The sequence below is a fragment of the Tinamus guttatus genome, unplaced genomic scaffold, assembly GCF_059628265.1.
Source record: "Tinamus guttatus ecotype Peru unplaced genomic scaffold, ASM5962826v1 Tinamus_guttatus_pri_ptg000048l, whole genome shotgun sequence".
In the NCBI taxonomy this organism is placed as follows: domain Eukaryota; kingdom Metazoa; phylum Chordata; class Aves; order Tinamiformes; family Tinamidae; genus Tinamus; species Tinamus guttatus.
In genome coordinates this window covers 13,196,036-13,220,539 of record NW_028288582.1, presented here as the reverse complement: position 1 = coordinate 13,220,539, position 24,504 = coordinate 13,196,036, and the positions used below count along the sequence as shown (strand labels likewise).

The 24,504-nt window shown below is 39.2% G+C and overlaps 2 protein-coding genes and 1 long non-coding RNA gene across 4 annotated transcripts in view; 1 reads left to right on the top strand and 2 right to left on the bottom strand.

Moving 5' to 3' along the window:
* RPS6KA5 (ribosomal protein S6 kinase A5) overlaps positions 1-1,750 on the bottom strand; it is a 58,477-nt gene extending 56,727 nt beyond the window's left edge. The window contains exon 1 of the mRNA XM_088539719.1: positions 1,518-1,750. Coding sequence (XP_088395845.1) covers positions 1,518-1,599 — 82 coding nt within the window. The 5' untranslated portion in view covers positions 1,600-1,750. The remainder of the gene's footprint in view (positions 1-1,517) is intronic.
* Positions 1,751-2,607: 857 nt separating this feature from the next.
* The window catches only part of DGLUCY (D-glutamate cyclase), a 40,805-nt gene continuing 18,908 nt past the window's right edge, over positions 2,608-24,504 (top strand). Inside the window, exons 1-4 of one of the 2 annotated variants that reach the window (XM_088539718.1) lie at positions 2,608-2,630; positions 19,513-19,624; positions 22,069-22,222; positions 22,907-23,105. In XM_088539718.1, the coding sequence (XP_088395844.1) occupies positions 19,522-19,624; positions 22,069-22,222; positions 22,907-23,105 (456 nt within the window). In that variant the 5' untranslated portion in view covers positions 2,608-2,630; positions 19,513-19,521. Of the gene's footprint in view, positions 2,631-19,512; positions 19,625-22,068; positions 22,223-22,906; positions 23,106-24,504 lie in introns of those variants that run through there. The other variant, XM_010215722.2, reaches the window with a different exon arrangement.
* On the bottom strand, positions 3,963-7,097 carry LOC148595923 (uncharacterized). The gene is made up of 2 exons (XR_015914393.1): positions 6,986-7,097; positions 3,963-4,173 (listed from the first exon to the last, which is right to left on the bottom strand). It is a non-coding gene; the product is annotated as an uncharacterized LOC148595923 (long non-coding RNA).

Sequence of the window (24,504 nt, the reverse complement as noted above, 5' to 3'; positions counted from 1 at the left end):
GACACAAACAAGCTTGAGAAAATTTACACTGAAAGCAAGCATCAGTACTTCCTGAATCTATAAAAATTTACCATCAGAACTGATCAAAACAAAAATTGCCTATTTTGCTATACTAGACAGCTCTTTGCTCAGTTTCAAAGAATGTGTTTATTCCTCAAACTATCTTAAAATAAATACCTGTCTTAACTTCTATAAAAGAAATCTAGATATAATAACGATACAGAATAAATGGGTTGTGTTTCCTTTCCCATACATCTCTCTCTTGCCTGCTGAAGTCCTACAGAACCTGAGGGGAGAAACACGTTTTCCACCAGTTGTTTTTCCTGGAAGGAAACTACAGTGTATTTGGCTTCTACGTAGCTATCAGGAAGAGTGTGTGTGTGTGTGTGTGTGTGTGTGTGCGTGTGCGTGAGTTTTGGTTTGTTTTTTTAAGCTGCAATGATAGCCATGGTCCACTGGGGTCCTTCCGCAGAGCCCCAGGACTTGAGCGACCCTGGGAGAACAGGCTGAGCGTTCCCAAAGCGATCTCTGCAGTAACGCCTGCTTTCACGATGGCTTCGCTACAGCCCGACAGCTACGCCAACCTGGGGGGCGCTTTTCTCAAAGTTCTGAGCGGAACAGCAAGCATCACACAGCTACTTTCACTCAATTTTGGTGAAAAGAATAAAAAATATGGAGAGAAAAGTAATTAAGGGCACCAGTTAAGAGCACCTTTGCTGTTAATAAACACCAAAAATATACACAATAGGTTATATCCTACACGCACTTTTAAATTAAGAGGAAGTTCTAAATACGCTGCAGTATTCAAGTTGCCTGGAAACTTCTGAAAAGCACAGAATCCCTGTGCTAAAATCCCTGTGCTTTTTAATCCCTGTGTTAAAAATATATAAAGATCTTCCATAACACAGCAACATATAACATGGCATTCCTGCTGTATCTCGAAACTAAAACACTTCTACAGAGGGTCTTTCAGGACATTACTGCACTGTGGGAAGGCACACGGAGTGAAAAGACAGATACCAGCATAAAAACACCGTTATGCTCTGCCCCCTGCAATTCAGGTATTTCACTGATTTCAGAGAAAACTGGACGTAGAAAACTGCATCGTTTTGTACTGTTACAATACCACACCACACACACCCTCCCTCCACCCCTAAATACCGACACATCCATAAAAGTCAAACCCGCAAACAAGGGAGACGCGGAGACGAGCGGGCCGTTACCTCCAGCCCCCGCTCTCCCCTAGCAGCGCCAAACGCCACAGGGCACCGCAGAGAGGGGAGCCACGCACTCGGGAAACATTCCTCACCAATAAAATAAAGGAAGCCGCTTCCCTTCTTATATCACACTGCCCAGTCCCCTTCTTCCCGCTCGTCCTCCTGTTTCCTCGCCGGCCCCAAGTAGCTCCCCTGAGCCCTCACGTCCCCTCCCTCCCGCCTGTCCCCAACGCGGGGCGCCCCGCCGGCGGGTCCCCCGCTCAGCCCGGCCCGGCGGGGCCTGCCCGCGCCGCCGCTCACCGTTCCGCAGCTCGTGCTTGACGGTGCGGAGCGGCTGCTCGTCGCCCTCCGCCGCGCCGGAGGCTCCCTCCTCCTCCTCCATTTTCTCGGCGCCGGCGGCGCGCGCTGCCCCTGCGTGTGAGCGCGCGTGGAGGCGGCGGGGGTGTCACCCGGCGCGAGGCGGATCGTGCTTCTCAGGGGCGGCCCGCCGGGATAACGGCCATGGATGTTAAAAAAAAATAAAAAATAAAATAAAATAAAATAACATAAAAACGGAGCAAGCGCGAGCAGCGGTTTCGGAGACGCAGGCGGGCGCACACGTAGGCTGCTCAGCGCCCGCCCGTGCCCTTGCTGCTCCCCTCCCCCGTGCGCGGGCCGCCCCGCGGCAGGGCAGGACGGGGCAGGACGCGCAGCGCGGCGCGGCCCGGCCCGGCCGGCGGAGGCGGAGCCGCGCGCGCCGCGGGGGGGCGGAGCTCCGCCGCGGCCCCCACCCGCCCCGCCCCGCATGGGCGCTCATTGGCGCGCGCCGCCGCACACTGCGACGACCATTGGGCAGGGAGCGTTCTACCCGCCTCCAGCCCCGCCCTTCCGCGCTCCCTCATTGGCTCCGCGCCTGCGCCGGCGGCTGGCCCCGCCCCGCGCGTCCCCCGCGCCCCTCTACTCCCTCATCTTGTTTGTAAACATTCCCTCCCGCCGCTCCCGGAGCCCGCCCCCCGGGCAGGGCGCGGGAAAGGAAGGCGTCTGATTGACAGCTGGGAGAGCCAATGGCGCGAGGGAGCGGCGGCGGCGCCCCGCCCCCGGGGCGCGCGGCCCGTTCCATGGGGCGGCGGGGAGGGGTGCCAGATCTCGGCCCGGGGGGGGACACGGCTCCCAGCGGCAGCGGGAAGGGGGGACGGGGGATCCCCTGGCCGCGGGGCGGAGTGAGGAGGGCGGGGAGCCGCCCCGAGGGCCACGGGCGCCGCCGCTCGCACCCCTGCCCGGGGTGGTCGGGGCGCCGTGTCCGCCTCCGGGGCGGGGGAGCCGCGCGCGCGCGGGGAGGCGCCTTCCACTCGCGTCGCGCGGCCCGGCCACGGCGCTGCGGGCGCCCGGCCTGACCGCCCGGGAAGATAAAAGCGCCTCTGTCGTAGCCGAGAGGTCAGGAGGCGCGGGGGGACGCGGGGGCGGCCGGGTGCCTTGTCCCTTGTCGCCGGGGCTCTGCCTCCATCTGCTCTGAGGTGAAACCGAGGAGAAGCCGCGGCCTCAGCGCGCTGCGTCACCTCGTCTGGTGGTTTCCCTGCTCCCGGTTACTCTATTCCGACAGTGGCTTTTTTATTCATATACTTTAAAGGGAAAAAAGTGTGATGTTTAGAAACATCTTAGGCCTGTTTATTAGACCTGAGCCTCTCACGCTTTGGAGCAACCTCTAAAGCTGGCTCCTGTTCCCCAGTGATCCAGGGGCAGGTCACACAAACTGCTTTTCCTCCCGTTTCTCATTTACAGTAATTCGTGACCCCTTTCTCCCAAGTGCTGCTGATTCCTATTCGCATGTCTCTCCTTAGAGATGCCATAACAAGATGCTGATTTTGTAGTGCCACATGTAATAGCTGTGTTCAGTCGTAGCATTTGACCTTGGTACAAGGAACACTCGTGGAATAAAATGTCTAATGTTAATCTGTTATTCATATTCCGGTATCATATATATGTGTGTGTGTGTGTGTATCTGAACACAGTATGTACACTATACGTATGTGTGTTTATACTTAAATATACATTGCTACAGTTTCCTGGAGAAATACTGACGTGAGCTTCTTAAAGTTGATAGCTTTCTGCTACAGTATTGTTTCAGTGCCAAGTCCTGTTTTTCATTTTTTATTTCATTTTTTTAAATTATTTTTTTCAGAATTTAAATAATGTGTAAGGGCTTCTTAGTATTCCTGGTTAGACGGAGATAAGGCTGCAGATACCCTGTTCAGGTGCCTCCCTGTCGCACACGGTAGGCACATAACTTCGCTGGGAGTGCCCATCTAATTACTGCCCTCTGACTCTTGTGTTATCAGGACTGTTAGTATAGAAAATTCCAACACAGACAGCGTTTTCAAAATGAAAAAAAAAAAAACCCAAACCTTGAATTTAGAAGGCTCTCTACTGCATAGACAGTAAATCTTACACCATTACATTTTATTGAATTACAGTATTGAATTACAGTATTGAATTACATTGTATTGAATTACAGTGCAATATAATGAAACTATAAAATGAGATGATAAAGTTATTTCTTCAATTACATTTTTGCATCTGTGTAACCTTTATACAGTGGGAGTGTCAACTTTATTTCTTCTCTACCGGGAATAAAAGCAGGTCCTGGTTCGTCTTTGACCTAATTGTTATATCTTAAGAGTCTGATGCAAAATGTCATCCAGTGGCTCCAGCCTACACTTTGGACTAAAAGTCCCAGCCAGCCTCAGAAGAGAAAAACCGAAACCCAGCTTCACTCCATCCCTTACTAGCACTTAGTACTAGTAGAGCTGGCAATGAATCCAGCAGCTGCAAATAGCCTAAGGTCTTGATTTCAGATGTTCATAGTTGGCAGGCTTGATCTGCTTGTTTGCCTCAGGCTGAATCCTTTTTTTTTTTATTTTTCCTCCTTTTAAGTCTCAGCTAAAATGATTTAACAACTTCAAAGTATGAGGAGGTAATCCTTAAAAAAATAAATTAAAAAAAAAAAAACAGGATTAGGGGTCCGTTTAGTGGTCCGTTGTGGTAGTTCCTGAATATGCATATGAAAATAATGAAATAATCCTGTATTTTGACATACATTAAGACAAAAGGGCTACATTTATGCAGTTCTAAAGCTTTTGTCCATATTCCGTGAGTTCAAGACCATTCTCAACTTTTCAATTCAGCTGAGCTTTCAGGGACACCAGAGGTTAAACTCAGCTCTATGTACACTTGATCTGAGAATGGATCTACTTCCAGTGGAATAATCCAGACGCAGTGAGTTCTGTTGCCTTTATGCTTGAAGTAATATGTCAATGTGTGTGGTCATTTCAAAAATGACATGCTATTGTCAGCCGTAAGGGTGGATAGGTAAGGATTTACCTGTAGGTGGAAACGTATAGTAACAGTAAATAAATCAGAACCTGTCTCCGGATTTCAGGGCAAGTGGCATGGCATGTGCACAGCTACATTCTTTCCCCCTTCACAACAGGGTGGCCTTTTCTGTGCTGCTTAATGGATTTAGACAAACTGCAAACATTTCCTGGCTCGTGCTAGTGCCAGGATATTGTCTGGGAGGGTCCTGGTCTGGGGACAGAACTGTACCAGCAAGCGTGCCAGCAGTCACACGTATGGATAAGCCTGTGCCAGCACTCAGCTTCTGCCTGTGACCCATCTAGCTCGCTGGCATGGATGCTGTCAGAGGCAGATGAGGGAGGACATTTGGCTAGAGCCTGCAGATAAAACTAGGATTCTAAAACTAGTACGGAAACAGTGATGATTACAGAGGCATAGGAAGAAAAGACTAGGCTTATAGGTTGGAGAAATACAGCCATCCTTGTAATATAAACCGTGCTCCTGAACATGCAGCTCTGAGTGCAATCTGACTGACAGAAAATGTCATTTGCACTTTAAATAGTTATTATATGTGTGCTGAAATAACACTACTTAGCATGATCATGCATTCAGTAAATTACCTCTGCAACATTAAAAAGAAAAGAAATAGTTGGTATAAAACCAAAAAACCTACAGAGTGATGTAGAGCAATTCTCTGTAGTTTTTTTTTTTTTTTTTTTAATTTGTGTGACCTGACAGGTCAATCAACCAACCAAGAGTTTAGTGTTGAGGGTGAGTGTGTCCTGCGGGTTTGGGAACATGGAATAACTTTGAAACACAGGATGTTCCTTTTCTACCTCACAACACGACTGGTTAAAAGTATGTATTTTTACTTGTCATTCCTAATTGTGGAAAGAGAGACAAAAAAAAAAGTGCGAAATACCCACATAGAAAGATGTTGTTGAACTTTGTCTAAGAAAAAGTGTCACAACATTTTGGTTTTAGTTCTAAAAGTAGTAGTGTGCCAAGCTAGTTTGAGGGCTGGGGTGAAATGCTCAGTGTGAAAGTTTCTGAGAGGAAATGAGAGAGCAAGAGAAAGAAGAAAATGAGTCCTATTGCTGTACTTTTCAAGGATGCTGCTGCTTTACAGTTTTGAGAAACTTGATTTACTTTGTTTCTAATGAGGAGCTGCATATTGTGTTTCTATGGAGCTGAATTGGAGGCATCTAGTACTTTCCTATGGTCATTGAATTCTTTGCAAAATAGGTGTAATTTTCAAAGTAGAAATGTTGGAAGACAGATGTTACAAAATTGTTCCCCTTAACTCCACAGAAAACATAAGTGCAGTAAGGGCAAAAATAAAGATAAAATTTTGAAAACTAAGAAATACATTTAGGGAGGGATTTTCCATGAAGGGCCTGATAACATGAAAGAGCTTTTGGGTGCAATTTAGTACAGATGCATTTTCATATAATAATAGGACAAATTTCTAGTTTACATACAGTCTGTGTTTGAAGAAGTTTTTTTTTTTTTTTTTTTAATCTGCAGTTGAACATTTTGTGCTTGATAACTGCCAGAAAAGTAGATGAGGTAGGTAGATTTGCTGTTTAAAGCATTTTATTTTGTATGAAACTGATTTGGCCAACAGTTTTATCTCTCTGAAACCGCCTAATTTCTTACCATGAAAGGAGAAGTTATGCTAAGCATCCAAACCTAACAATTCTTTTAACGGAAGTGGTATGGCTCTGTCAGGAAACAGATCATTTCTTGAAAGAATGAGTAGAAGTGATGAAGATGTGTCATTGATTCTAGACTTACATCTTTGCACCAAAAGGTTTTTTTTTTCAGTTAAAATATGACCTGTTTGAAAAAGTATTATTTTTTCACTGAAAATTCATTTGTTTATTTTCTCAGTTTCTAGACAGTTAAAACTGCTGTTACAGACAACATTCTCAGAAGTTTAATTGATAAAAATCTCTGTGCCTATAAAGAGAAACAGTAAAAATATTGGTTATGTTACTTTCTTTCTGATGGGGATAAAGAAAATGGGTGACTAATCCTGGGGGAGAAAAGGAAGCAGTAGTAGGAAGCAGTCTAATAAAACAGAAGTAGAGGCTCTTTTCAGTTTCTGATCTGCTCAGATGTTTAAGCTAGAGATGGGGTTTCTAGGTAATACAGAAAACTGACTTTTGGATTCTAGTTCTCAGTCACAGGGAAGCTATTTTCAGATTTATTGTAAGAAATACAGAAGACTTGTTCGTTCTGTAAAATGAACCAAACCTTCAAGTAATGCTGACTGCAAAGTAATTAAATTCAAAATCCTTTTCAGAAAATTCATCTGTGAATTCACACTGTTTTGAAAATTGACTGTAAACTTTAGAGAAGGCGACTTTAAAAAGGAGAAGCTAATCAACATGATCCAAAAGCTAGAGATGAGGAAATTAAAACTTTTAACTCACCATGGAGACCATGAGTACATCCTGATACTTGCAGAAGCCATGCATCTGCTCTCCACCCCCTGAAGAAGGAAGCAAAACCATGAGAAGAAAAAAAAATCCAAAAAGATTAACTGCCAGAGTTTAAAGGTGTGCATGGTTTTAAAGAGATCCTACAGAAAAGAAGCTAAAACGGGAAGGTGAAAGTCAGTTTTTGAAAAGCACAAATGAAAACTTTTAACTTTCTTTTGCTGACAAATTTAAAGATACTGCATCAGTTCAATTGGCAGAGAACAAAAAACAGTATAAACAAATAGATCAGTATTGCAGAGATTCCTTTATTCCCTTTGCCTTTACCTCAAATAAGGTTATGCAGGAATTGATTTTAAAACTATTCTTTTAAAGACTGAAAAAATGAGATGCTCCCAAGAACTGGAATATCAGAAGGGTAGATCCTAAAACAGGTGGATAAATTAAAAGCGATATATTCCCAAATCAGATGGTGTACTGCCAGGAATTTTCAAGGCATTTGGAATAAAATTGCTGACCTCCTCAGAAAAAAATATGAGCACTCCTATTAATTGCAAATATTATACCAGATGACTGGAGGGCACCTCTTAATGTAGTATAATATAATACATAAACTCTAATATGATTTCATGTAAGTAGCATTATGATTAAAACCCCCCAAAACCTCTTTACATGTCCCAAGAAGTGTTTTGAAAAGGGTTTGAAAGGTTAGCTTTTAGCAACCAAAATTTAAAATGGATAATAAAACCTGTAGTTAAACATGATACCATGAACACACCAAAGGAAAAATATTATGATAAAATAAATCGGGTAATGAGAAATAGATAACTGAATTGTATTTTTTTCAGTATGTATGTATATTTTTTTAAATGGGAATTTTAACAGAAGTTGAATAATTGACACTAACACTGTAAATTGTATGACTTAAAACCAGAACTAACAACTAACTGATATTCCTGCAGTTGCTGATCTATTGGGCTGTAGGATACGGATTGAGGTGATTCTAGCTCAGCATCCTTGTCTCCAGCAGTAGCTAATAGTCATTGTGTAATTTCATGACATGCAGTGGCAAGGAACTTCTACAGTTTAACTACGTTTTGTTATGAATAAAGGCCTGTATTTATTTGCTTTGACTTTGCAGTTTGCTAGTTTCATGTGATGAGCCATAATTAGCTGAAAGTAAGATAGAGTGAAGAATATTTATCGCTTCTGCCTTCCATGCTATGCAGTCTTTTCTGTTGAGTCTGGCTAGCTCATACTCTGTTGAGTCACACTGAGTCAAACCCAGACAGTGGAAGCACTAATCCCCCCTACTCAAAATGTTATGTGAAGTAGCTACTGTAAGCACAGAACATGCATCAGGCACTAGGAGCACTTTGAGCTTTCAGTAGTCCCTGCAGAGTCTTATTTCTTCTGTCTTCCTTAGGTAAAGGGCTTGCAAGGGAAACCAAGGTTATTCACGTCGGAGTCATCGGTTTCAGTACACCCCTGTCTTTTCATGGATCTGATTTCTGATGTGAAGCTCTTGTTGTGACAGTCATTTGAGAGGATGTCAGAACCCCTGTTTGCCAGAAAGCATTTTATACTCCTTTTCTAATGTCCTCGAGATTTGCATTTTCTCAGAAGTGTTAACCTTCCATGCACAGAAATGTCCATTAAGGCGATTTCCCTCTGGCAGTCATTGAGTAAATTTGGCTGGGAATGAAGTTTGGCATCCCTCTGCCTAAACATGTCACATTCAAAGCCATTTTTTCTGTTGTTGTGACTGCCTGTTAATGTATTGTTATGCATAGTTTATGAAACAGTGCAGCAATGAAGATTTTTTGATATTGTAAATAACAATTAACTCTGAGTTACTTCCTCTGTCACCATCTCCAGCATTCTGTGGGATTTAATGAAGGTTTAAACTAATATCAGGTGTCTGGCTTCAAAGGAACACTGACAGGCATTCTCATTCCTCCAGGTTTTGCTAGACCAGATTGTAGAAAAAGTGACCTGTTTCCCTTTGGATTCAGGGTTGCCTTCCTAGCAGTGTTGTGAGATGCAGCGGATGTTCACATCTCCAATAGGTGAGATCAGATGAGGTGAGCCTTGTGGATTCGTAGGATTCCTTGCAATGAGCAGTGGGAGAACAGTGGGACTTGCCTGTCCTCCCAACTAATCACCCCTTGCCCAGAGTAACATACATCTGCATCACGGCCTTGTGAAGCCTTATGAAACTTTAGGGCTTGTCGGGTGGTAAGTTATTGTTAGATGCTTTATATTATTTTCTCCAAATCTTTAGATAATGAGTTAGTAAAGCAGTTTCCCCGTGTGACAGTATTTCTTTTTAGAATGCTATCTGATCGAGAATAGGGAACAAGCTTGAACTATTGTTTCAGTTTATGCATTAGACAAAATAACTACTTTTGGATAGCAAGTACTAAAGCATTATATAAATCATTTTGGGTTGGACATAAATGTAAAATGTTCACTGCAATCCTGAAGCACTGTCCTGTGACTGATTGTAGAGAGGAGCTTAAGGGGAGCTCTGTGAAAATCATGAGGCCTTCCGTACTTTTGCCAGGCAGATAGTTAGTATTAAACCCTTATTTAATCCCTGCCCCCCGCCTCTTCTTTTTGTAGCATTTATGTACCTGTTTGGACTGCAGATATCCCACGAAAACGTAATCGTTCCTCTTCTCAGGCACCGGCCACCCGCCCTTCCTTGTGCCTCTCCTGTTCCCTGCACGAGAAGGTTCCTCCTCAGCGCGCGTGCGCGCCGGGAGAGCCGCCTCCCTCCCGCCGGCCCTGCTCGCGCCGCGTCCCGCGCTGCTGCTGCCGGAGCGGCGGGTCGCGCTGCGCTCCTGCGCCTCGCACCGCGCTCATCGCTGTCCCCAGGCCTCCCCCAAAAACATTTCTCACTCACGTGCTTCGACGAAAGCTCCTAGAACACACCTGAGAAAATCTGGGCTTCTTTGCTGAAGCTGAAAATTGTTCCAATACTGGCTGACCATGAAAAATACTTATCAGGAACAAAGTAGGCCATCTGTGAGCATGGTGCCCTCTCTATTCTTGTTCAAGGCAGACATTTGAGATGTGTGACTCCTGCACAATTCATGAACCTGAGGTCACACAATTTAGATGCATTTCATTTTTGTAAATATTCTTAGCTATTTTTAATGTACATAGATTATATCCTAAACAATGCCTGCTTTATAGGCTTTGTTTTGCATACTTTCTTTTGTATGCTTGGTAACCACAGAAAAGTCACATACAGATCATTCTGTCCTTTGAACTATAAGATATTCATGTTTGGACTGTCTTACATTCTGTTAAAATTGTGCAGTCTTGAAATAACTGTTTAACTGAGAACATTTTGCCTGCTTTGCTCAACCAGGGAGTGCACAGACACACAAGACACACATATACATATATGCACACACACATACTTTTTTTTGTTTTTGGCCTAGAGTTTGAAACCAAGTACTGGTTTTAATAGTTTCCTTCAAAAGGAGTGGAAAATATTGTGTAATATTTTCCAGACTGAAGCTGGATCTACTCAGAATAGTTAGTTTTTAAACTTTCCAGTAAATGAAGAGAGAAGTAAAAAAAAAAAATAAGGCACATTTATTGTTTGGTTGGGAGGGCATAGATCTGTGAATTCTTATGTATGATTTCACATTCTTTATCATGCCTTCTCGTAAACTGTATTTTTATGTCGTCTCACTTCTTTCCAGTCTTGCATTCTTATGCTCAAGTGAACTTCTCCTATTTGTGAGTATTCTTCCATAGACACAGTGACCATATATCTCATGTATTTGCAGTTTAAGTGCTTGTTAGGTTCCAAATTAGCCTCATATATACCAGAACATCTATGTCAAAGTCTTTTAGTATACAAAACCAAGTAGTAAAAGAATAGAGAAGAGATTTCTGGTAAGGAAAATAGAGAAACCTACTCTCTCAGTAGAGAATGGGCTTTTAAAGTCATTAACTACCATCATCTTTTCAAATGTTTTGGAACAAACAAATTAGGTTTTTGTTTTGTTTTAACCAGAAATCGTCTCTGACTGTTCCCTCAGCCTGACGGGATATCACATGAGGTTCCAGTAAGTCGTGCCAGTTCAACTGAAATCCTCTATCTCCTTCTATAGTGAGAAACACCATCAGTCTATATTCCAATTATCATGCTCTATTTTTTTTCATTATTAAAAATACTCTGATAAAAATAGCCTGCACTACACGCAGTTGTTTGTTTTTATTTCCAAGTAGCTGGGTACCCTACCTGTTTGCTGATTTACATCTTTCTATCCAGAAATACCAGTCTTAAAGATTTGATCCATTTTCAGAAGTCTACATGGTCCCCAAAAGAGGGTCCTTTTTATTAATTGTATTAAAATAGAAGCTAGCCAAGAAGGTCCGGCTTTGAACTAAATTCTCTCCTCCCTTGCCTCTCCCCACCCATTTACTTAATCATCTGGAGACAGAAACTGTAGATTTTCACAGTTTATTTTTTGCAAATGTAAATGCTCTATTTCTTTCTAATTATACTTTTAAGCTTGGAGCCCATTAGTCCAAGCTGATGAGCATTCATTTCCCTCGCTTTTTTTTTTTTTTTTTTAATGCAAATACTGTCTGTTCCTGATCTGGGACAAAACTGTGCCAGGAACAGCTAATTCAGTGTATTCAGAGCACTGATCTAAGACACTCATCTCACAAGTGTATGTGTGTGTGACTGAAGGAGTATCTCTGTTTGTAGATTCCACTCTAATATAAAAGCAGTTAAGTTAGCTTTAAATGGGTTAGCTTTTGGAACGGGGATATAGCGGCTCATGTAGAATGCTTGGCTTTTATCAACACAGTTTCCCAAGCAAATTCATTCAGCAGCTATCTGTTGTTACCCATACAGAATGCCGCAAATTACTGTTAGATAGGATGAAATCCACTGCTTGCCTGTCAGTTTTTATGTTAACCTTTAAAAACAGAGAAATCTCCCTTAGTTCAAGAAGGTCCTGAACCACAAATCGTGGTTTTACCAGGCAAGTTTTAGACTTTTCCTTAGATATGCACCATTGGTCATTCTCAAAATCAGTACACTAAGCTTCATATGGCTTTAGTCTCACCCATCTAAAATTATTTTTCATTGGTTGGGCTTTATTCATGTGTAATCTACAATGCAAAACTCTCAAGGACTGTGGTATAATGGAAACTGAAAATCCTGTTCAGAGAAGAGGAAAGTTCAGTTAGATCAAAATCTAACCCTCAAGTAAGCCAAAGGTGTGTTCCCCTTTTGGGGAGAGATTGGGGGTTGGTGGAAGGAAGGGGAAAATTTGGCACTTTCTTTACACTCTCTATATTTGTTAGGTGAAAAAAATTTAAAGAACAAAAATAGTTATTCCTGGCTTGACACCTTAAAACACCTCCTAAATACTGATGCTGCATGTTGCAATTACCTATCTGACATGTAGTGAAACACAAACAGGAGCAATAGTTAATAAGCAGAGGGGGAAAAAAAAAGAAAAAGAAAAGCTAGAACTTATTTCTTGGCTATGTGGTTCATAATTTCTAATTATAACATACTTTCTTTCAAGGGTTTCAGCTTGTCCCATACATCTATGTATTTACTTGCATTTTTTCCTGTCCATAATATAGGGAATGTTTAAGCACTTCACCCACCCAACAGGACTACTCCACTTGTATCTATTACTTACTCTATTGGTACTTATAGAGGTATTATAGGTTTGAGGCCTGAGACTACAAGGTCTGAGACAAGCTGTTTTTACATATTTCAGCAGACATTTCTAAGAATCCAGTGATTAAACTTGTAAACTAAATAGCTATCTTTTATTTCTCTGTATTTTTTCTTTACAACAAATGGGCTCAGTTGGATGGGCTGAATTCATATGTCATCATGTATCTAAAAATTGAATTTTGGAGGTACAAAGGTACTACCTTTATAGTGCTGATCTTTTAAAAATATGAAATGAAGCAATAGAGGCTCAAGACATTTTGAGCCCTTTGCTTCTTTTTGTTTGGTAAAGAAAACCAAAATGATGACATTAACATCTCTTTCAAGTCAGCTAAGTGATGCTGCAGCATTATGAGTCATCTCTAACACTGAGCTGCTTTTTTTTAAAAAAATAATTTTTATGGTGTTAAAAGGTACGAGATTGACAGTCCTGCAGCTTGTACTGTGTTTACGCACAGAACATAGGGAAAAGGGATAAAAGCTTAGGATTACTTCTGTGGGATAAGAATACAAACTATGTATTCCTTTGGCTTTTTGAGCTCTTTGCTCAAATTGCATATGAAGGTTTGAGACACTGGCTGTCTGGCTACAGCCAGCATTGTAATGCTGGTGCAGTGCGCAAGCCACTGAGCAGCCAACAGTGACAGCATCTAATCCTCGGATATCTGATCTAGTCTGTAACTGGAACTCGCATGAGAAGCTCCCTCACTGCCAGTGCTCTGGACCTTCCAGCTTCTCCCTTTTAAAAGAATGTTTATGGATATAAAAGAGTTGGCAGACAGTTCTGCCTGCAGACCCAGCACAGGCCACAGGTCAGCATAAAACTGCATTCCTCTTGCAGATCTGCGTTTTTCCTTGATTTATTCTCTATTTGTATGTGCCAAAGTACCATGTTAGCATTTTATGCTGAAAGGATAATACCAGTTTAGGTTCAGAAATCTATTTATACCTAAATAAAGGATTTAGGTCAGGTGTCTTTTGGGTATACGGTGATATTCAAGAAGATCCTTTTAATGCAGAAGCAGGACAAGCTGCTCCTAATCAACGTTGCTAACTGTTAAAACCAATATATTGCAGAATTCCAAAACATGAAATATGAAGCAACCATCGCTTTGGGGAAAGATGTAGAATGGGGAAACTATTATGCGTAACATTGTATGGCCCCAAGCAGGATTGTTGTCCATGTCTGCTGAAATCTGTGGGCTTTTTGCCCTCTCGCCCCGACCCTTGGCCTCCTACTTGCCCTCTTCTTTGCCTTCCTCATCCTTTTACCTTTCCCCTCATTTTATTTCATGAAATTGCTTGTTACTTGTAAAGGTGAGGCAGTTGCACTGACACTTTGGAAGGCTATTTTAAGCCTTTTCAGTTACATAAGTTTTTTTGCGTCTTTATCTGGTGTAATTTAGCACAGCTGTATGTGGACACACCCACTACATCTCAAAGTGAAATCTTTTTGACAGTTAAATGACATTTTTCCATTTTCTTATGTAATGAATAATTTACAATATGGGCCTTGAAAGAATCTACACTCATATTTAAATATCTATAAATTTTACAGATTCACTTTTTAAAGATCTATGGCAATGCAAAATGTTTCACTCACTCCATTTCCTCCCTTTTCAGTTTGTCTAAAGCAATTATAATCTATAGATTACAAACATTCTTTGTAAGATAAAGCTCAATCAAAAAATTAATGTAAAGATAGATATTTCAGCAAGGCTAGTTGGCGGTTCTGCTTTCAAATTTTGTGAGGTGCAATGGAAGAATTAATTAGAAAAAGTTTGTTTAATTTATCATCCTTAGTATTTATAAGGATTTCTAATATGTTATACATTTATATATCATATATCATATGATATACATTTATAATAGGTCATACATATGATATAGGTATATCACATACACATATTTGTGTAGGTATATTGAGAAAGATGTAGATGAGTCTGAGGCTCTGAGGAGTCAAAATATTATAAGTCTAGAAGCCATTTATGCATTTAATATTCATTGTGTTTTACGATTTATAAAGTTCCATTGCATTATCTCAATGATCAGGAAAAGCTACTTTAAGGTTGAGAGGTCCTATAATTGGGAGATACGACAAGCCTATAAATGAAAGATAGTTAATGAGGAGAAAGTGTCCAAATCCCATATAGCCACGTTGTACAGTCAGACAAAACTCGGGAATGAGCTGTTCCCATGGGATCCAGCTCAGAGGGAAGGAGACAGAGCAGGAGAGGCGACACAGAGCTCAGGAGCTGCCCTGGGCCAGGGGATGATGTGAGGAAGACTCTGCTGGTCATTCAAATCATCTGAGACAGCCTCATTGTTTAACCTAGGCTATTGCTGCATTTTTCTTGTTTCATGTTCAGTTGAGGATTTTGTTAAGTATTGCTGTTGAACATTTAACTGTTACCTGGTTAAACAGAAACTAACTTTGTTACCACATAAAGCTTAAAACAGAAATGAGCAAATCTTTAGCAAAGATACTCCTCTTCAAAGCACTGTTTTTGTTTTAAAACAGGATCAAGTGACACCCCCTCAAATTCTTTCTACCAGACATGAACATGAGTTGGGGGATTCAGAGTAAATGCAGCATGTTCTTTACAACCTGTTGTGCACAGGCTTGGAACCAGTAACATTATAATCGTGTCAGTAGAAACCATTTCCCTGCACATGGGAACAAATACTTAACCAGCATGTTGAGAAGGGCATGTGAAAATGGTGAATGATTTAGAGATTCTCATTGTAACAATTCATTCTGAAAAATGAAAGTATTCAGTCTCCACGTCTGGCCTTCCTGAAGATCGTTGTCTGAATAATGGGATACTCTATAAATCAGCAGGGTGAAACCGTCAGATCGTATGCATCTGCCTGCGTCCATGGAAGTCAGTGAAGCTACACTAGATATACAGTAAATCTAGATGTCATGTAATACTTACTTAGTTAAGTTACTAGTTAACTAAATTATTTAGAAAATCAGACTCAAGATCTGTTTAGAATTCTACCAAAACATGGTACATATCTTTTTTTTTGCGTCAGTCGCAGTCAGAAAGTAAAGCATTTTTTCTAAATACGTATCTTCTGAACATGTAATTTCTGTGCAGTACTGTTTCTGACAAGTCAGTTAAATTAATGATATGGCATATGCCATAGTACCGTCATTGTTTAATCACACAGGTCAGTATAAATGATTGCATTCTCATTGATTCTTATAAGTAGTTATCTCTTCCCTGCCTCGAAGCTCCTTGCCAAGATCTATAAGTGTAGCTCAGAATATGATAGTGCCTGCAGCTCAATAGAGGGTAAGTACCATTTTAATGTGTCAGACAGCAATATATTCTAATAACCAGTCATTAAAGTTTGATATGTAAAACTCAAAACACATGAAATATATTGAGTCTTCACATAAACCTGTAAGATATATTTGCTGAGCTTCTAATATGGTACAGCATGTTCAAGAAAGGGTGCTTTAAAAGTTGCCTTGACACCTGAATGCTACAAAGCTTTGCAATACAGGGCATAGGATTTTAAGTCGCACAGGCCAATCTGAGCAATGTGATTGAGAACTACTTTTTTTCCCCTCTCCAAATTGTGCTCTTAGTAGGAAGTTTATCATTATGCAGACAGTAAATGATCTGGTTTTCAAGTGCTAATTGCCCAGGACTATGTCTAGCCTGCTTTTGAGGTTCATTCTACTGAAGATACTCAGTCAGAAAACTAGATCTCAGGGCGCCTTAGAACATCCAACAGGCACACCCCATATGGTGCCCTCGGGTACAGCTCCTGTCTCATCCACCCTTGCAGCCTCTTCCGTTAAGGGCCTTTTCAGGGTCTGTATCATAATCCAACATATCCACGTGACAATATTTTACCATTATTTGAAACTACCTCAAAACAGGTTAAAAGGATTTCAAAAACCTGTGCCAGGCACAGATCCTTATTTCTGGGCTATCCATCTTTCCAGGTGCTCTCCTAGGTTATGTGAGCGGATTAGTTAGAAAGGTGTTTGAATGCCCTCTGAAACCAGTCTGTGCCCTTCATTAAGCAGCCTGGTGGGATAAAGCGGAGTAGATGTTGGAAGACCCGAGTTACTTCTTCTCTGTTATTCCAAATAGGCCATAGTGACTCCAAGTATTTTCCAGGAGATCCTGGAAATAAAGAATCTGTAACCTAAGAATGCCCCCTAACACTGTGAAATGTCATGGTGCATAGAAACTAGCCATTCCTGAGAAAGTCAAATAGACATTCACTGCCAAATTTAGTTTCTGTTAGCAGTTTTTAGCATCACTGTCTAAATCTCAGGACTAGTGAAGAAAAACAAGAACATTCCCTAGTATTAACATTGTACAGGAAATAAAGTGGCATAAAGTTTTAAAGGAAGATTTTAGTACTATATTATTCACTAGTTCTTTAACAAAAATCTTCACAGGAACTTTAATGATACCAAATGTGCGTAAGAAGAGTTTTCTCTCTCATCTGAAAGAGGTGAATCAGCCTGTTAATTTTTATTCATGTCCTAACTAGTTCACCAGTAACATTTTATCGCTTTGCAATGAGGTTCTGCTTTCATGAAGTAAGAGTTACATGTCCAAATACTTCTATAGGTACATAAAGCCAGCAGTTCAGCACTGCTGGTATTCAAAGTCCTGTAGCTCAACAGTCACTCTTATATGAGCCTAAAACTTTTAGGCTCTTAAATGTTTGCTGATGAAGTCCTGTAGGTACTTCCACTTCTGCTATTGGCACACATGGTTTTTTGACAGCTACTAAAGGAAAAAAATTCAGCTTATACCAGCTGAACATACTTTGTTAGTCCAATTTTTGAGTGTGGAATCAGGCTTGTCCAACCTTTACCTTGGCATTTCTGACGATATACCAAGCTGAAGACCAGTTTTGGCCCATGGTATATCCTGAACTTTAGGTGGTCTTCCAAATCTAGTAGTTCCAAAGAGCTAGTAGCTTTTAAGGTGTTCAGTTTTATAGAGGATTCCAATGATACTCAGAAATAAAGAAAAGTCATTTGAAACAATCTAATGAAGACATTTTTATTAGGATCACTGTATTTGACTTGATACCTCTTGAATGAATAATACCAGATTAGTATTTGAAATTATTTCCAGTACGAATCATGTTTTAAAATTGACACTTATAGGCCTGGGATAGGTTTCAGCCACACTTCTAAATCCAAATTCTTGTTGGCCTTGAAGGGTGTATTTGCAATTCCTCATAATTTTGTAATGAAGACTTTTTTCATGCAGTCTACAGTCTGATACATAGAAGAAAGTATAAGATGAGTCAGAAAGTAGTAAGTCAAAGTTTATAAAACAAAATTATTTCTTATTCTGAAATGTTTATATAAGATCATCAGCCAAAAGAAATAAATGCTTCAGAGACCAGATGCAAAACTTGCTCTAAATTTCAGTGCACCCGGCTTAACCTCTCAGAATTCAGCAGGCTTTGGAAACAATTTGGATAGACAACATATGATGAAAGGGAAGTTTCAGTCAAAGCATATCACTGCTCATACTTCAAGTAAAGCAACAAATGAGTTGCTCAGAGGTAAAAATTTTCACAATAACGTGGTTCAGGTATTTTCTACTCCATTGTGAAACTTGCAACTTGTACCATCATAGTTATTATGCAAAACACAGTGGATCTTTAATAGAAAAGTTAACCTTTGCTAGAAACCCCTAACATCTCATTGTACATTAATTTACTGGCTTCTTTTAAAGGAAGAGCACAGCTTCCATTATATTTATAACTACTTAAGACTGATATCAAGAATGGCTGCTTCTGAGTTAAAGACAACCTTGGAGGTACCTTGGTAATTTGATTACTTGGAAGATAGCTCATTTTCTTTTATTTGGAGAGACATGTTGTTGACACATGTTCTTTCCAAGTTAGGCTGTGGAAAAGTGGCCAGTGTTGAAATCATAAGCAATCTAATTATTGTTTTATCCTGATTTTTTTACTTTTTCCTAATGAAATAAATGCCTCTTACTTTTCAGATAGTTTAGATTGAGATAAAAGACTCTGTATGGACTTTGACTAGATTGCAGAAAGAGATATCTTCAATCTTCCAAAGATTGAAAGAGACACAGAGATTGACTATAATTAGGGTACTTTTTTCTGTTTCTATTCTAGATTATATAGAAAATGACTTAAGCATCTATATGTCTGCTTTCTCAGTGGAAAGGTAGCCGCAGGAGTATTCATTTCTACATAATGAATATTTGAGAAGTACAATAGATTTGAAACATTAAAATGACATTTTCTGAGTACAATTCTCTTTCATGGCAAAGTTACAATGCTAATTATCTAAAAGCATTTTCAGCAGAGAAGTAATATTCCAGATTGCAGCTTGGTTGGTTGATCCATTTGTACTTTTGCAGTTTACAAGTAATAAATTTTCAAGAAGTGAATACTCCAGGAAACTCATACCTAACAAGGAAAAAGGAAAGAAAAAAAATGAACAAACAAACAAGAACATAAAGAACTCTACTTTTTTTCTGGAATGATAAACTGCACTTCTCTGACTAATTCATTGAACAATTCAGTTTGAGTTTAATCATAAAGTGCCAGTGAAATAACCCTTTGCCCTGAGTTGCCTTTTGAGTTGTAAGAAAGAATTCCCCATTGATAATAGCCTTGCTGGAAGAGGGAGGGCACAAGGAGGAAACTTAACTAAGATCTCCAGAAAATCTGAAATTAAAATGTTGAAAAATATAATATATATATGTTATATATTTAGACACAAAGCATGTATATATATATATAATGTTCTTCTGTTAAGGTTGAAGAGATGCTTTGGACAGGAAACTTGAAATCTCTTCTTCCTCAAGCATTGAGAAGAATAATTCGCTGCAACAGACTTAGTATTAGTAATACTTCTGGAATGGCAGAAGGTGAGTAAATGTGAAAGTGTAAGAGTGGCTCCACTTTAGATTCACAGCTGGTTTTGATTTTTTGCCTTTAAAGGAAAGGAGGAAAACTGAAAGCACTGAAATAAAACAGAAGAAAAAGTCAAGCTGCCTTACATTCTTAGGTCACTTGGGCATTTAAAAAAAAAAATCACATTTTAAGCACCTGAGGTTATGTTTTTTAATCACAAGGTTACTTTAAAGAAAATATTTCATCCTACCTCTGTAAAGTACATAGACTTTGCTTTCAAAACTGCCAAGTATCCCACAGCTCCCCCATTAAACCAGTGAGAAGTTACAAATTCAGAAAACATTTGAAAAATCTTTAACCAAAACTGGCTTTGTTTATATACATATATTATCACATTTATAAAATGACATACTGTGTTATTTACAAGAACCTTGCTTGACTTAGTGCCTAACACACTTTTTGGGAAGAACTAGAGGACTGTAATTGTAGAAGTGGTTTCTGCTTCATTTGTTGTGCAATCTGGACATGAACCCAGTGAAACTGGGAGTTACATGGAAGGTGAGGATAGCTTTATACTTTCCAAATATCTTTCTGAAGAATTGATTTCTGTCTTGCATCTCTCATAGCTGTACTTTTACAGAAACAGAATTTTGTCATCATTCTTTAAAATATATGTCATCAACTTTAAAATATACCTTAATACAACTAAATCTATTGTGGCAAATAACTCATCAACTGTGTATACTGTGCTACTGTGTATAGTAGCATGACTATAGCATAAGAACATTAGGGATCATTTGCTAGAATGAGAATGAGCCTTTTAAGTATGGTTGCCTTCTTCTTATGCACAAAAGTGAAAGATACTAATGGAAAATATTTTATAGTGCTAATGATCTCCCTTCAGCTTGCCCCAAATGCACTTTTGAATGTATGCACAAATGTGTTAGATTTAAATGCAGTAGTTTCAGCATTTGAAGAACTGTTTTACTTACAAAACAATTCAAACTTTTAACTATGGACATACATGATCCTACAAATATAACAAGATTCAATTACATCTTTCTATCCGTAAAGAAAGTAAGGATGGGTCTTAGGAAAAGTGATTCAGTTGTTCTATAAAGTTAGGAAGCTTGGTTATAACTCCTAGACACCTGGAAGTTGCAGACAGGTCCAGTGCATTAGATGTGACTTCTATTTCAAATACAGTGGTACCTGAGTTGAATGCACTAATTAAAGCCATAGTTTTAGGAATTCTTGAATATCAAAGCAGAAGGTGCCTGTGGATTTCACATGTGTGGCAGGGAATAGGGTTGAAGAGTAACTGAACATAATGTTGTATTCCATGTTAAATTTAATATGTTTATTTAACAAATATATATATATATAGCTATATTTAGCAATAAACTATTTCTGTATTTAGTAACTTTTGTTAGTAATAAAGTGAATTTTTGTGCTGAGTGCTCCCAGGAGAACACTTTGCGGGCACATTTAGTATGCAAATATGTGCTTACCTCAGTCTAAGCCTTTGCTTTGCTTCTTTCTTCAGGAAAATGACTTAATCTTTGGGATTCATGGACAATTTTGATCAAGAATATGATCAGTCAGTGCTAATATGAGAATTAAGGACTGTTAGTTTATATTTTTATGCACTACTTCATATTTCCTCTCTGTGCTGGTATTTACATGCAAGACAAGTAAAATGGTTTGTGTATTAATGTTTTCAGGGGTTTTGTTTGTTTGTTTAGAAAGACTTGAAATGAAAATGCTTTTGCTGGCTGAATCTCCGGCTTGACCTGTAATTTTGTCTGTTAAAATGAAGCCCAGAGTAAAATTCCACAGCCAGGTAAAACACTGAAAAATGAGTAATGTAATGACAGAATTCCAGGAGTTTACTGGTGGACTGGCCATGATATATATGCATACACACACATATATATATAAAAATATATATATATAAATATATATATATATTTATGTGTGTGTGTATATATAAAGAGAGAGAGAGAGCACACCTGAAAATAAATAAAAAGGTGCGTGAGGTATACAGTAACCTTTTCCCCCCAGTCTGTGCTCAAATTTGCATATATTAATATGCAATGTTTGTAGTATTAATATCTCATGTTCTTTATTTGATTTGTTTAGCTCAAAGCAGTTGTGCTGTTGTATTTTCTCATAGAAATATTTATTAAAGATATCGTATTGTCTTCAGATTCTTGTACTGCCCATGCTTGCCAACTGTTTTAGCCAGAAACAATTTCACATACAGAGTACATCTAGGTGTGATTTTAAAGATATTTCAACAGTTGCAGTGCAACTTGATTACAGAGGTCTGTATCTAAAATTTACTTCAGTTAACATTTTTATAGAATTATTTACAGATCATCTATACAGGCATGTTATTGTTTTGTAAATAAAGAGTTGTTTTAACAACCAGTTGTTTTCCCTTCCACATTTTCAGGCTATAAACAGGCAAACGTTGTGATTCTGCACAAGTCGCTTGCTGATGACTTTGAAAGGTTTTGCCATGCCAACAAAGGGCCCCTACCACTGCTGTACAGAAGTCAGCCAGGAGATTGGAAATGCCCCTCTCTGAGTAGTGATTCTGATATCAGGTAAATACGGGTTTCTCAAAGTGTTGAAATTCAGGCTGATGGCAATTAGAGGAAATCATTGCTTCAGAGAAGAGCTGGCTGCTGAACGTTTTGAATAAGTTTCTTTTTTTGGGGGGGGGGGGATGTTATGCATCTGAATTAAATCTATGCGTGAATATAATGGAATTGAAACAGTCTGATCATCTTGTTCTCAAGAAGCTTATCATATTATGTCAGTATTACAATGTGAAAGTGATTTTTTTTGTGTATGATTAAAATCTTGCTGTCTGAGCCTATAAAACTAAATGGTGCTTTATCTCCTCTATTTAGTAGTCATGGTGATATTTGTAGTGTCGCTGGGATTTAAGAGATGTGCTCCCGCAACAAACACTAAAAACAAGACTTTGACCAGTTCCCTAGCTTTTGAATCCTGAAGCAAAATACCCACAGGGAACATTTACCTATAAAACCTTGAAGATACATATTTCTAACACATTCAGTGTGCTGGCTTCTTTTCCTGAAGATGTTTTGAGATTTTGTTTTGCATGTCTGTGTGTTTGTTTCCTTGTTACTCAGAAAGGAAAGGATAAAATAGCCTATATATTCTGCTTTGATATTGGATTAATTCCAATTCAAATAAATTGTCACATTTTTTACTTACAAAAGTACAATAAAGCTGTGATAACTTGTTTTCCTCCTCACTAGAACTGACTGCCTACAGTACAGGTTATATGAGCATGGAACTTTTACTCGATCTCTGAAAAGTCTAAAGGAATATGCTGAACAACTCAAGGACATGGTGACTTTCTACTTAGGCTGCAGCTTCTCTTTTGAAAAAGCACTGCAGAATGCTGGCATTCCTGTAAGAAATGTTGAACAAAAGTGTAACGTAAGCATGTACAAGGTAAAGTATATATTTATAGATAGACAAATTGTTTGTCATAGTCTTCAATGAGTATTTATCCATATTCATATCAGGTTTCTATGCTTATCACTCAGAAATCATGGCTTTTCACCCCTACTCTCACAGTATCTTTAGGAGAGTGCTAGTGCCAAATGCCTGAATATTTAGGGTAAAATATGCCCAGCATCAGGTCAGTGCTCGTCTCGACTTTCTGGGAAACTGAAACAGTTTGTTATTCATTTACAGTGACAAAGTTTTTCCCTGTGTACCATGGTAACTTTTTTCTTTAGGACTTCTTCTCCCTTTCTATTGATGACCCATGCAGAATTCTGACCATCGACTTTCCACACAAGCTCCAGCATACAGGAGTGATTTTTATGATGCATGACAAAAGGGTTTTTGTTCCTCATGTATGAAAGTTATGTTTTGAATTTTTCCTGCAGCTGTAGAGCCTTTAAACCGCATATTTGCTATGAAGCCAGGCCAAAAGATCTAGGCATCTGGGACAGAAAATGTTTTTTCCCAAAAAGTTAATATCCTCCATGGCATTTAAGATGGTTACTTCACAAAATGTATAGGTGGGGATTTTACTGTAGGTGAAAACCTTGGTATAATTCTAGCACCAATACATAGATCCTTAACATTCAAAGCATTTAAGTAAGTCTACCTGTTTTCTTCATAGAGCTAATGAAGATGTTCTTCTAAACAAAGGTTTTTGTTGTTTTCAGTGTTATAATTTGACAATCTTTTCCCTATGTCACTAGTTAAAAAGAAAAAAGAAAAAAAAAAAAGGAAATATATCTTATACTGAGACTTTCTACCAAGCTTAAAAAAAATACAATTATGTATATAGCATTACAGTTATATAGTATATTAGTATTACTGTTTATAGCACTTACATTAATAAAGTGTATACAGGATTAAATACTACTTTCTTAGTTACAGATATAGTAGTTTTAGATAATAAAGTTTTCTCACTTAATATTTCCTGTACAGCTCTTGATATCTTCATATATTTTGTTTATTTTCAAATACAATTTAGATATGAGGCATTTAAAGCAGAATGAATTTGCTAGATTAATTTCTGACTGGAAAAGAAACTTCAGCAACCCAGGCAGTTAAGGATGAATTCTATCCTTTTCTAAAAGCACAAAAGATTTTGCATCTGTGGAGCTTCCACACTGTTTCTGTAGAATTAGCTACTCTCAGCCACCAAAAATAAGAGTTCTGGACTCTCACGTGTTACAGAGTTTCCCTGAATTCCAGTACAGATTCATAAAAGTAGATTTGTCAACATCTTTTCCCTCTCCATTTAGGAATCACAGGGTTTCTGGACAACATTCAGAATATATTGAACTCACCATGCTGTATGCCCTGAAACAAGATTTTAAACCTTAAC